The 14,250-nt window shown below is 50.0% G+C and overlaps 1 protein-coding gene across 1 annotated transcript; it reads left to right on the plus strand.

The window, feature by feature from the left end:
* The first annotated feature begins 3,230 nt into the window (after nt 1–3,230).
* LOC130113041 (kelch-like protein 5) lies at nt 3,231–9,029 on the plus strand. The gene is made up of 3 exons (XM_056280558.1): nt 3,231–3,930; nt 7,698–7,886; nt 9,014–9,029. Exons 1-3 carry the CDS (start codon nt 3,344–3,346, stop codon nt 9,027–9,029), a joined length of 792 nt encoding a protein of 263 aa, XP_056136533.1. The 5' UTR covers nt 3,231–3,343.
* Nucleotides 9,030–14,250: the final 5,221 nt, after the last annotated feature.

A 14,250-nucleotide genomic window follows, 5' to 3' on the forward strand; every position in this document is an offset into this window, starting at 1 on the left:
CTCTCAGAGCCGTAATGAGGTTCTCCGCCCTTATTATGTAGTCGGTAACACTCTCGTTGTCCGCCATGCGTAGCTTGGTAGGGAGTTGTTCCTTATCCGATGCGAGGGCCCAAGGACAAGATGTTGTGTTGCTGTAAAGCCTCTTGAGGCAAATTTGTAATTTATGATATTGGGCTATACAAATAAAATTCCAGCTTGTGCAGGTAGGCAGAGAGGAGGATTTAGTTTTCAGTTTACAAAAATAACAACAAAAAGAATAACAGTAACCCCCATCCCTTACTTCACCATAACGTAATATAATATATAAAAGGTTTTATATATATATATATATATATATATATATATATATATATATATATATATATATATATTATATAGTGTAACACCCCCCCTGCCTTTTTCTCCCCAATTGTACCCATCCAATTACCCAACTCCTCCGAGCTGTCCCGGTTGCTGCTCCACCCCCTCTGCCGATCCGGGGAGGGCTGCAGGAGGCAGTGTGCCTCCTCCGATACATGTGGAGTCACCAGCCGCTTCTTTTCACCTGACAGGGAGGAGTTTCACCAGGGGGACATCGCACGTGGGAGGATCACGCTATTCCCCCCCTCCCCAGTTCACCCTCCCCCCCAAATAGGCACCCTGACCAACCAGAGGAGGCGCTAGTGCAGCAACCAGGGCACATACCCACATCCGGCTTCGCACCCGCAGACACGGCCAATCGTGTCTGTAGGGACACCCAACCAAGCCGGAGGTAACGCGGGGATTCGAACCAGCAGTCCCCGTGTTGGTAGGCAACGGAATAGACCGCTACGCTACCCGGATGCTCCTATAGTGTGACACTTTTAAAGATGGCTTTCCGACACTTCGCGCCATCATTTACTGAAGGTTGAAAAAACCAACACCACAGGTCTAAGGTCTCGGGGAATAGATTGCATGGCTGATTTGTGAATAAAAGTATCGTGTGTGTGTGTGTGTGTGTGTGTGTGTGTGTGTGTGTGTGTGTGTGTGTGTGTGTGTAACTCACAAACTGAGCTCCACTGTGGCTTTCATCAGAGTGATCCCTACGGAATTGCTCAGCCTCCTTTTCAGTGGAATGCCTACTCCATCTTGGTTGGTCAGCTGGGCCCAATGTTCCAGCTCCGTGATTCTGGAAACCTACGGTCATTCCTGGCTTATTCCGGCAGGTGATAGAGGTCCTGGTTGGCTGGTCAACTGGGCGCCAGGAGCGCCTGGATGAGACGACTCCTGTGGGACCCGCTTACAGATCATCATTTTCTGGAAGTGCTGCTGCATTGCAGGTGGAGGGAAAAGAGGGGCGAGGGATGAAGAAATAAATGCAAAGGATTCGTAGAAGGCGAGCAAAATGGTGAAGAAGAGCAGCGGCTTGTGGAAAAACACAAAACTGGCAGGCGTGGGGAGTGAGCAAAGTGAGAGCGACCAGAGACGATGGTGTGTGTGTGTGTGTGTGTGTGTGTGTGTGTGTGTGTGTCTGCATTCTTACCGTCTCACGTGTGTTGACGGAAAGATGGCCGAAATATTCATTTTGCTCTCAAGGACACTCACGTCTCCACAGACGGTTCAATACCGGCCTTTCTCTGTCTTCTTTTAACAACAGATTCACATTTCTGCTTAATGCAGCCCGTTATTGTGGCCATTCTTCTGTTATGTCCAAATAAAGGCAGACAGAGAAACGCAGAAGAGGCAGACGGAGAAAAGCAGAAGAAGGCGAGGGATAATAATGGCAGAGCAGCCCTGGCATGGCCTTCAAGCCGTAGCGGTGACAAGAGGCGTTTAATTAAAAAAAACTGCTTCTGCTATGTCCAAATAAAGTTAGCTTCTCAAAAGAAAGCACTGGAGCGGGGAGAGGGAGGATGAAACGCTGTAAGTGAAACAGCAACAGCTACAGAGCCACAAAAAGAATGGCCCTCGCAAAGAGAGGGTGAAGAGGGAGGGGGGAGGGGGACATGAAGATGATAAGAAAAGGATATGTCCACCGCTTCATTGCATTTCACACTCTTCGATTAGCGGGTAATGATTGCGGTATTTCGTATCGGCTTCTCTCGCAGGGCTGCAGGAGTTGGGCGTTTGCGCTCCTCCATAAACACTCCTATTAAAAACAACCCTCGCGGCAAGGCTTCATCCTGTATTTAGCTGGCCCGCCGTCAGCCCTGCTCAAAGGGGCGAGTCTCTCGAACCAAAAAGTGGACGTTTTTTATGCCATGCACAGGATACCTCGCGCAAGCTGACCTTTGACCCACACCGGTTTATAGTATACAAAAACCTGTAATTTATTTCCATATTTCAGCCTTAAAAACGCGGCACGGTATTGATTACGAGTGTACTTTATGCTTAAGGCTATACCTGATAAGTTTAACTTTTTGGATCCTTCGTTCTTTTGGGGGGTTTTCCGGGGGGGGGTAGCTCAAACCCCCCCTTAGCTACGCCAATGTAATTTAGGTTCATGTTGCTGATTGATTAGTGCGCTAGTATAATTTCAGCGTCACTGCATGGTCAACACTATAAAAAAAAGTCGTCGCTTGTAAAATCCTAATAATAATAATAATAATGGCACAGATCTCTGTTACAAATGTAAACTACTAATAAGACACGTTAGCCCCTAGCTAACGGGTCTGACCCTTTACCCTTTAGTACGCCCCGTATCGAATCCCGCACCGGGCAAGAAAATAACCGGTTACATTGGCGGCAGCGGTGGGATCCGGAAGTGTGCAGATTCTCAGAGGTCTCTTCGGAGCGCGGGAAGAACAAAGCGCGAGGGCGCGCTTCCGGGGAGGGTGACGACTGTAAACTACTAATAAGATCTGACCCTTTAGCCGAGCGGTTAGTGATGTCGCCTTGTGGTGCGGTACACCTCGTATCGAATCCCGCACCGGGCAAGAAAATAGCGGGTTACACAAACAATTCGCGGAACATAATTTGCCAGAAACGATTGGAAATTTTCAACAACAACAAAAAAAATCGTAGTGGCGAACACACACACACACACGTATTTGTGTGTATATGGGTTGGTTTGTGCGTAAAAGCGTTTGGCACTGGAGCTGTCTACATACATCAGAGCATTTCGACAATAATCCATCAGAGAGTGGTCTGACAGGCTGAGAGGGGAGGGATATGGCGAACTCTCCCCCCCCCTCTCTCTCTCTCGCAGACTCTCCCTTTGCTCCAATATAACAGCCAACACGCTCCCTCTTGTCGCAGCCATCAGGCGTGCGGTTGCCAAGAGAGCCGTGCGTCCGGTCCGGCAACACCATAACCGCGTGCAGTCTACGGATAACGGCGGAGCGACACAGACACTCCCGCCATTTCTCCCGTAACGACACCTGGGATGTCGAGCGGCGGTTCGAGCTCCTCGTCCAGGAAGGAGTTCGACGTGAAGCAGATCCTCCGGATCCGATGGAGGTGGTTCGGCCACCCCGCAGTCCCTCCGCCTCACTCCCCGCCTCCAGCAGATTACTTTACAGGGAGCGGAGCCGGCGACAGCCCCGGGGACGGACCTGCCCCCGCTAGCGGCTCCGGCGACGGGCACGCCGGCGCCGTAAATTCCGGCGCAGGGGGTCGCGGCGGTCTCGCGCTCAGCGGAAGCGCGGGTTCAAACCTGTGTGACGTCAGCCACCACGGCAGAAAGTTGGGAGATTCGGCGGGAAGCCGGAGAGCACCGGCGGCGACGGCGTCGACGGCAAGTTCCTGCCCGCGGTCCTTCAGCCAGCCGGAGTGCCGGAGCGCCGCGGCGCTGTCGTGGGTCTCCCCGCCGTGTCACCCTCACTCTCGCCCGAGAGCCAACATGGAGCCCCCCGCCGAGGTGTCAGTCCCCGAGCCGTGCAGCCCTCCCGGGTCGGAGGGGGAGGGAGAGGCGGGGGCGGGGAGCAACGAGGAGAATAACAACCGAGCGGACACCGACTCCAGCTCGTGCAGGTAGGCGGGCGGAGGGGAGGGGGACGGCGACGGAGCGGGTCGCGCGTGCTTCAGGGTACTCACGCAACATTGGGAATTGGTGACTTTGTTTTTCACCTTCTGCTCGGATCCTGATCCAGTTTGTACCCCCCCCCCCCCCAAATGTGATCCGGAATCTCCTCCGGACACGTGGGAGAAATAATAAACTAGTTCCGCGAGTTTGTTTTAAGGTTCGGTGAACGGCAGCATTTTTTTTTCTTTCTTTAAATTTAACATTTTAAATTGTTTTCCACTTTTCTTTCTTTAAAGTGTTTTAAACTGAAGCGTCATCCTGCCACGGCATACTGATCCTCTTGTGATTCGACAATTGTCATAACTTAAATGCGGCCGTTCCTCATCTTCCTCACAGTCACCCTCCTCTTCCTCGCGGGCAAGGCTGTGGAAGCACGCGCGCGCGCAGCGCATCACGTGTTATTCCTGGTCAACTGGTCTGAGGGTCAGACCTGAAACGGGCTCATTTCTGCAGAATAAGACAGGGGGGAAGGCAGCAGATAGAAAGGTGGCCGGTCAGACAAGGACCCAGAAAGACCAGGGCCTACTTATTACCGAGACCCGGGCGAAACGAGAGAAGACACGGGGGGATGCAGAAACGGGAAGAAGAGGGGTGATAAATAGAAAGCCTCTGGGACGGCCTTTTGAGATTTGGTGGTGATGAGGTATTTAATGAAAAATTGCCATGGAGACTGCAAAACAAAGCGATCGCGGCATACCGATTTCTCCGAAGTGCGTGTGCACAGACTGCCAGATTACTGCCTTCGTTTCACGTCCACATTACTACAGATGTAGTGACAGAGTAGAGGCAGAAGAACCGGGGGCGAGCCGGTGTGTTTGTGTGGGCAGTTACTGGTCTAATGATGCATCTGAAAGCCTAGTAAAATGCCTTATGCTCCCAAGACACACCTCAGAAGATATAAATGATTCATAAAACAGACACACAACACACACACACACATTTGCTCATACTCAAGCACACAAAAGCAGACATTCGGCAAGAGCAAGGCTGAACTACTACCTATCCTGCATTAATCAGTGAGGCTGTGAAAGCGCCTTCATTTTTGCTACACATTCCTGGTTTGAAAGAGGGGGGGAAAAAAGAAGAATTTGCTAATGAAAATGTGTGTTGATATACGATACAAGACTCGGTCTCACATTCTCAACAATGACGAAGGCTTTGCGGCGCTCGCACAGGAAATTACTTTTGCTCAACAGAAACACATCTACACACGCACGAACACACACACACACGCACACCAAATGCCAACCCCATCTGAGAGAAATAGAACCTATGATGTTAAAACGGTGACCCTCCCAGGTGTGTGTGTGTGTGTATATGTGTGTTTACGTGTGTGCGATCCAGTAATCTATCTCGCCATCCGCCTAGAGCGCTTATGTGAATGATAGTCCGTGAGCAGAGGTGGCAGAATCCCAAACGGAATGGTTGGGAAAAAGAACGCAGACGGAATTCCAGAGTGGCTATAGGCCAGCTCCTCTCCTCTCTCTTCTTCTTCCTCTCTGTTTCTCCTTTCACTCCCCTCCCATTAATCCTGGTGTGCGTCCCTCCCTCCGTCCCGCTCCATCTCCGCCAATCCTGGGTTCATTTGACATTTCCTTATGCGCTTGCTAATAAGCAGAGGATTTTTTAAAAAATAATAATAATAATAATGGTATGGCATGGCATGCAGGGTAAGAAGAGGGACGGCGAGTATGTGAACATATAGTTCACCAGGCTGCAGCCGAAAGCCTTCTTTTGTCAACTGGCTTACTCCATGATAGACTGGGAGAGACACAGAGAGAGAAAGCATCCTTGCCCAGTGGTTAGATTTAAGAAATCCTGGTTGGATTTTTCTGCTTTCCCACACACCAACATTCTCTCTCTCTCTCTCTCTCTCTCTCTCTCTCTCTCTCTCTCTCTCTCTCTCTCTCTCTCTCTCTCGCTCTCTCTCTCTCGCTCTCTGTCCAAGCTGAGTAGCTGCCAGGCTCAATTAAGGGATCTAGAAGAAGGCGTTCCCTCTACTTCAAAGCCACCTCCTTTGGCAACGTTTAGCCACACCATTTGTCTAACCACAAACACACACACACACACACACACCACGTGCGTGCGTGCACAGAACAAAATACAGTGGCACAAACTGAGGGAACTGACCCATACGGCCTACTCGGCGAGTTAAGAATGGGATGGGGAGGAGGAAGCTGAGGTACACTGGGATATCGCAGATGCAGTAAAATGTGGATGAGCTCCCCCAGAAATAATTAGAAAAAGAAGCACAGACGAGGGAGGAGATTGACAGAACCACCCAGGTGGGGCCTCTTTTTTTTATCGGGACCTATTTTGCGTCGGACAAAATAGATGAGGTGTTTTTTTGGCACATTTAAATTTACATCGTGTTTCCACCTCGTGTATGTCTGCATTCACACACACCTCATTTGCGTGGCTGATACTTGTGAAAATGGGCATTCCAGTTTAATGCATAACAGCCTCGACTGTGAGCACACATCTGCAGACACACACATGCACGTATGCGCAAACACTCCTTTTCTCGTCCTTAAACGGGTGGGGTTGCTGTTTTTAACAGCCGAGTTAACCAATCAGACCCTTAAAGTACCCTCTCTCTCACCCCCCTCCCCCCCGTTCTCTGTCTCTCTGCGGTGGGATTAGTCCTGACACCCTTGTTTTCAAGAAGTTACATACTGGCTGAAGTGTCATTATATGTGGTGAATCACAGGGCAGCCGCACTTCTCAAGACTCCTGCTTACCTTTGCTGTCTGTAAGAGACAGACACGGATGCGCACGCACACACACACACACACACACACACACACACACACACACACACACACGTGAATAAAGTATTCTATAAGGATGCAGACAAACTTACACACACACACACACTACATAGGTGCACAAACACACACACACACACTACATATCCACACACACACACACATTACATATGCATACAAACACAAACACACATTACATATGCATACAAACACACACTACATATGCACACACATACACACACATTACATATGCATTCAAACACAAACACACACTACATATGCACACAAACAAACAAACACACACACTACATATGCATACAAACACACACACACACACACTACATATGCACACAAACAAACACACAAACTACATATGCACACACACACACACACCCTCCCGAAGTCCAGCTGGGAGGAAGACACAGCAGCCCCAGGCTGGACGACTTCTCTAACTAAAGGCAAACGCTGGAGCCATGTTGGCTCCAACCCTCACAAGTTGTCCTTTTGTCAGTCCGGATTGGGGAAACTGGGAGGCTTTGGAGAGCAGAGAAAATTACAACATGTCCTGTGGGCTCAGTTCCCATAGCTGTTTAATTGGCAGCTCCTCTTTTAAAGTGGGCTAAATTTATCTGGCCATTTACTGCTGGTAATTGAACCATTAAAAAGCCTTTGTCAGCTTCTGGCGACACACAGTAACCCCGTCAAAAAGTAAAATGCAATGAAAATGTGTGTGTGTGTGTGTGTGTCTGTATGTGTGTGTGTGTGAGTGGGTGATGCGAGGTAGATAGACCCCCAACTGGTGTGCAGAAGCTCACTTTCCATATATCTAACAAAAGACATCATGGCCTCATGCACTCAAAATGTCTCTCTCTCTCTGGTCTTCTGTTTTTGCTTGTGTGTGTGTGTCTGTCCCGTCCTTATGTCTGTCTGACTGTGTGCGCCGGCAGGACGTCCAACAGCAGCGCCACGCTGTCCTCATGCGTGTCCATGGAGCCGTGTGTGTGTCCCGAGGAGTGCGTGTTCACCGCCATGTCCCACGCGGACGTGACCTTCCGCAAAATGGAGGGCTACCTCAGAGCCCGGCAGCTGTGCGACATCACACTGGTGGTCGGTGACAGAAGGATACCCGCACACAGGTGAGAGCGGTGGGAGTCATGTGTTCACACACACACACACACACACACACACACACACAAACAAACAAGATTGCATGTATAAAGTGCAGTTGGTGGGAAAATGGCGGCACAAATCCAGGTTTGCAGCGGCCTCACCCAGTACCGGTGTGGGAAGATGGTGGCGTGACTTCACATTTGTGGCGGCCTCACCCAGTGCCGTCCATGCGGTGTCTTTGTCCACGTCTAAGTTTGTGTCTTCGTTTGATGGGTGAAAGAGCTGGTGCTGGATCGGCTGGGAGAGTTTGGTCTGCCGCGTCCTGTGCTGCCAGGCGACCACGGCCCCGCCCGGAGCTGCACCCGAAGAAGAAACACCGAGGGCGGTCTGACAGGACGCGGAAGCGGGGCAGGCTAAGCTAACTGCTAGCCCGTCTAGACCGTCAGTTCCGATAACACCGAGGGCGGTCCGCCGGCGGCCTCGCCTGGCCTCGAGTGTGTTTTAAGTGCCGTCATGTGGAGTGCGGGGAGGTGTGTCGAAGGGGTTTCGCTGGGAGAGCTTGATCTGCTGCATCCTGTGGACCCAGGGACCACGGCCCCGCCCGGAGCTGCACCCGAAGAAGAAACACCGAGGGCGGCCTGTCAGGACGCGGAAACGGGGCAGGCTAAGCTAACTGCTAGCCCGTGCAGACCGGCAGTTCCGACAGTCATCCTGGCTGGCGTCCGTTCTCTCAGACAGTGATTTTTTTGTTGTTGTTGTTGTTGTTTAGTTTGGATACGTGTGTTAGTTCTTGTAGGTTTTGGATGTGTTTTCGTCTTTGTGTTGCACTGCTGTGGGCTGGTGGAAACAATGTTTCATTTCATTTCATTTCACGTGCGCAAGAGCATGAAATGAAATGACAGTGTTTCGGATTTTTCCGATAGGTGTTAGCAAATGCACGCACACGAATAACACAATACCATGCGCACACATATAACGGGACTCGCACTAACGTTCACGCCCACACACATGCGTTGATGCCTTTTTGCACATATTCCGAGACACACACGTGCATGTCCGTGTGCACACAGAAGAACGCAAACATAACAAATGTTATGGACTGGATCCCCAATCATAAAATTCCCTTTTTTATATTTTTTGTGGTCTCTTAAAGATATACAGTCATCTGAACCTCTGAATCATACGCTAAACACAGACACACAAACACACACACACGGGAACGCACAAATACGCACAACACTGTGATGCTCTGTTGCTGGGCCTCTCTGGGCATGTGGCCACTGGTGCAGCAGCAGGGGGCCATCTGCTGAAGGGTGAGACGGAAGAGCAGCCCTCCACCAGCAGAAAGGCTCCCTTTCTCCCCTGTCCCCCGTCCCCCGTCTCCCGTCCTGTCTGATCTAGTGCTCTTCGTGCAGATGGTGACAAACACGGGCCAGAGATGAAAAGAGAGGCACTTCGAAACTGAACCACTGTACAAGATTGGCATTTTGTGTGTGTGTGTGTGTGTGTGTCTGTGTGTGCCAGCATGGGGTGAGACTGCCTGGTTTGAGGGCAGTTGTTCTGTCTGGAATTAATTTATTGTGCATGTTTAGCATAAAAGCACTTTTCCTGGGAAGAAAACACACACACAGCCTTTACACTTGCACGCACACACACACACACACCATACATGCATTACCAACACGTGCTGAATAGACAACACATATAGCGATGCGCATTTTCTCGGTATTTTACTGCAAACAGCGCAGTTTGGGCAAAACTCTCGACTGTTTCGACGAACACAAGACATCAGCATTCCAGCCTCTCCCTCACCCTCCCTCACCCTCCCCCCCCCTCCACTCACGCACACCTGCACATGTCCACGAACAGACACGGTGCCCTTTTGTAAAGGTCTTGTTCGTCTCTTCCAGAGTCGAGCTCGGGACTTACTTCTGTCCCCTGCTTCCGTGTCTCCGCCACGCTTGTGTCGTTCCAGTGAAACGGACCGCGTTTTGTTTTTCCACTCCCTGCATGTCATGTCTTTGCCTTTGTGCGTTTGTGTGTGTTTGTGTGCCGTGTGTGGCTGTGCGTAACTAGCCTTTACAGTACCATCCTGTAAATAGCTTGTGTCACTCACTGTGAGCTGAGCCCCCCCGGGGATGAATGAGAAAAAGCTGTGCATGTGTGTGTGTGTGCATGAGAGAGAGAGAGAGAAACAGGGAGAGGGAGCGAGAGAGGGAACTGACGGGGAGGGGGAGCGAGAGAGAGAGGAAGAACTGACAAGAGAACCGACAGAAAGAGAGAGAGAGGGAGGGAGAACCCACAGAGAGAGAGAACTGACAGAGAGCGAGAGAGAGAGAGAGAGAGAGAGAGAGAGAGAGAGAGAGAGAGAGAGAGAGAGAGAGAGAGAGAGAACTGTCGGGGGGAGCGAGAGAGAGAGAAAGAACTGACAAGAGAACCGACAGAAAGAGAGAGAGAGGGAGGGAGAACCTACAGAGAGAGAGAACTGACAGAGAGCGAGATAGAGAACTGATGGGGAGAGAGAGAGAGAGAGAGAGAGAGAGAGAGAGAGAGAGAGAGAGAGAGAGAGAGAGAGAGAGAGAGAGAGAGAGAGAGAGAACTGTCGGGGGGAGAGAGAGAGAGAGAGAGAGAGAGAGAGAGAGAACTGACAGAGAGCGAGATAGAGACCTGATGGAGAGAGAGAGAGAACTGACAGAGAGCGAGATAGAGAACTGATGGAGAGAGAGAGAGAGAGAGAGAGAGAGAGAGAGAGAGAGAGAGAGAGAGAGAGAGAGAGAGAGAGAGAGAGAGAGAGAGAGAGAGAGAGAGAGAGAGAGAGAGAGAGAGAACTGTCGGGGGGGGGGGGCGCACAATACCTGACTGGAATACTGGAATCACAACTTCCTGGTGGGTATAGCCCTATCTGAAGTCCAGGCTGTGTGTGTGTGTGTGTGTGTGTGTGTGTGTCCATTTATGGGCACACACACACACACACAAGTGTTCCCGTAAGGCCGTAAGAACCGCAGACTAAACACGAAGCTAAACTCCACTCCAGATGACGAAGGGGTCGCCGTCGTAGTTGCAGAAACATTCACTGGTGACTCCTCCGCAATGACACGGAGGGAAAACTGCGGGACAACAAAAACACAGGAAAGGGAAACGCGCTGAGTCTTGTGTGTTGTTATAAACGTGTTTTTAACAAGCGATGCAATTCAGTGCCACGCGTTAGAAAGCGGCGATTAACATTACAACATAACAACATGTCTTGTATGTTACGAGCCATATGCGGACCAGAACCCGGTTCCGAGTACTTCGCAGCGCACTGATTTCAGTGAGAGGTGCACGTGGGCAGGCTGTTCTCGTTCCCTGGTCGTAGCGGGATTTCTACTATTACGTCGTGGCAATTTATACCCGAGCGTTCACCCATTACGTCCTTGCGCCCCCCCCCCTTCCCCTTACGTCCACCGCAAGGGCCTGACGCGTGCCTCCCCGAAATCCTAGACGCACGTCGAGGCGACGTGGCCGCCCGAGCGCAGCAGCATTGGTTGTGATTGGTCCGCTAACCGCATCCGCTGGAGGCCGCTTTTCCGGTTCCGGCTCGAGAAACACCGCCATTTTTAAACGTCTTCGAGTCAGCTGGTTGGGTTTCGTGGCACGTTGTTCGAGTTGTATTCAGTGTGTACGATATATTACTAGTCTTACTTTTACTGAGAAATTAATTAATTTATTTTTTTTGGTAGGGAAATAAACAAAATTCTTCCTTCCGGCATTTCTCCAAAAATTCTCGCAGACCATAAATCACCCCGTCACGGGCCGGACATGGCCCGCGGGCCGCCTATTGGGGACCCCCTGAATTATAAGGCCCATAAGGTGTCCACCAACTCGTGGGAGCAGATCTCTCGCAACACCGGGTTGTGGGTCGATGAACGCAAGCTGAAGTGGAAGAACCTGAGGGACCGGTTCGCACGTGTGAAAAAATCAATGGCGACACGTAAACCCCACGCAGAACCGTCACGGTCTCATGACGGCGTCCAAGCAACGGCGCGGTTCTTACGTGGCCATTACGTGATCGCCACGGACGACCATAAAACAAGCGCGCGCTAAAATTCGTACGTAACCCACGTAGTCGTGGGCCAGGCTGTGATCACGTGACCCATGCGCTGGCTGTCGTGAAAACAAAAAAAAAACCCTAACCCGGGTTTCATGGCGGACTAGCTATTTGAATTAGCAATCTCAACACGTAGCCTTACCTGTAGCGGAGGGAAGCTGTTCTGCGCCGCAGAGGATAGCGCATGCGCTCCGAATCGCGCGTGTCGTGGGACATTCGTAGGATTATCCACCAAAAAAAATTGTGCATAACTTTTCGTACGATATCACACGAACCGTTTCATGCGAATACGTTGACGTGGGAGAAGACCGCCATCAACAAAGCCCCTTTTCGGCGATATCGTTCAATCTGATACCGGAAGCAATGCGGTACGAGTGTTTTTGAAATATTGGGGGTATCTATACTTTTAATTGATTTTTGACTGTGGTGTGTTTTTATTGGTTGATTTTTATTGATAATTTCATTGATTGTTTTTATTGATTCAGTATTTCATATCATTCTAATTAAGGTTCCTATTGTAACCGGTTATTTTCTTGCCCGGTGCGGGATTCGACACGGGGTGTACTGCACCACAAGGCGACGTCGCTAACCGCTCGGCTAAAGGGTCACACCCGTTAGCTAGGGACTAATGTATCTTATTTGTAGTTTACACTATGTTAGAATTTCGTCCGAAAATCAATGACTCAACTCAAACAGGGCAAAAAGGGGCGTTCAAATACCAACGCCGTGAATCAGGCGCCATTGAGCACTCGTGTGCCACAGTGTGCGAATTCGGCGCGCTGTAATTCTATTTGAAGTTTTAGAGAAGTAGAAGAGAGTTCTTGTCTTGTATAGGGTTGGGAACCGGGTAAAAATGCCGGGTAACGGGTACCCATTAAAATAAGTTGACTTTTGGTTCTGCTTATCCGTTGCCAAAAGAGATATAAATATTTATTATTGCAAACAACGGCTACATACGCTATATGGACAAAGGCGTTGGGACACCTGGCCATTACACCTACAGGAGCTTTTATGACATCCCATTCTCAATCCATAGGCATTGATATCAGAATCAGAATCAGAATACTTTGCAGCTATAACAGCTTCCACTCTTCTGGGAAGGCTTGCCACAAGATTTTGGAGCGTGTCTGTGGCAATTTTTGCCCATTCATCCAGAAGAGCATTTGTGAGGTCAGGTGCTGTTGTTGGACGAGAAGACCTGGCTCGCCGTCTCCGTTCTAGTTCATCCCAAAAGTGTTTGATGGGATGGAGGTCAGGGCTCTGTGCGGGCCAGTCAAGTTCTTCCACACCAAACTCACCCAACCATGTCTTAATGGACCTTGCTTTGTGCACTGGGCCACAGTCATGCTGGAACAGAAAAGGGCCCTCCCCAAACTGTTCCCACAAAGTTGGAAGCATAGAATTGTCCAAAATGTCTTGGTATGCTGAAGCATTAAGATTTCCCTTCACTGGAACTAAGGGGCCTAGCCTAAACCCTGAAAAACAACCCCATACCATTATCCCTCCTCCACCAAACTTTACAGTTGGCACAATGTAGTCAGGCAGGTAGTGTTCTCCTGGCATCCACCAAACCCAGACTCGTCCATCAGACTGCCAAACAGAGAAGTGTGATTCGTCAATCCACAGTACACGTTTCCACTGCTCCAGAGTCCAGTGGCAGCGTGCTTTACACAACTCCATCTGACGCTTGGCATTGTGCTTGGCGATGTAAGGCTTGCATGCAGCTGCTCGGCCATGGAAACCCATTCCATGAAGCTCCTGGTGCACAGTTTTTGTGCTGATGTTAATGCCAGAGGAAGTTTGGACCTCTGCAGTTATTGAGTCAACAGAGCATTGGCGACTATTACGCACTATGTGCCTCAGCACTCGTTGACGCCGCTGTGTGACTTTACGTGGTCTGCCACTTCGTGGCTGAGTTGCTGTTGTTTCTAAATGCTTCCACTTTTAAATAATACCACTTACAGTTGACCGTGGAATATCTAGCAGGGAAGAAATTTCACAAACTGACTTATTGCAAAGGGGGCATCCTATGACAGTACCACGCTTGAATTCACTGAGCTCTTCAGAACCACCCATTCTTTCACAAATATTTGTCAATGCAGACTGCATCGCTAGCTGCTCAGTGATGTTAGCAAAGTTGCCTTAACCAGCGATAGCTGGACAAGCATTTCCCAAGATCACTATCTTACAGTGACAGCACACTTTTTCACTGAGGGAAAGATGAGACAAAAAGTACTCAAAACAAATGCAGTTTATACATCACAAACAGGACCAGTGGTGGATGAAGAAATTAGTGACATCTT

Source organism: Lampris incognitus, chromosome 5, assembly GCF_029633865.1.
Source record: "Lampris incognitus isolate fLamInc1 chromosome 5, fLamInc1.hap2, whole genome shotgun sequence".
NCBI classification, from domain to species: domain Eukaryota; kingdom Metazoa; phylum Chordata; class Actinopteri; order Lampriformes; family Lampridae; genus Lampris; species Lampris incognitus.

Bases quoted from the DNA above. Each gene is read 5' to 3' on its own strand.
- LOC130113041 (XM_056280558.1), top strand. From the start codon at position 3,344: ATGTCGAGCGGCGGTTCGAGCTCCTCGTCCAGGAAGGAGTTCGACGTG. The intron at 3,931-7,697 runs GTAGGCGGGCGG...GTGCGCCGGCAG, and splicing joins ACCGACTCCAGCTCGTGCAG to GACGTCCAACAGCAGCGCCA.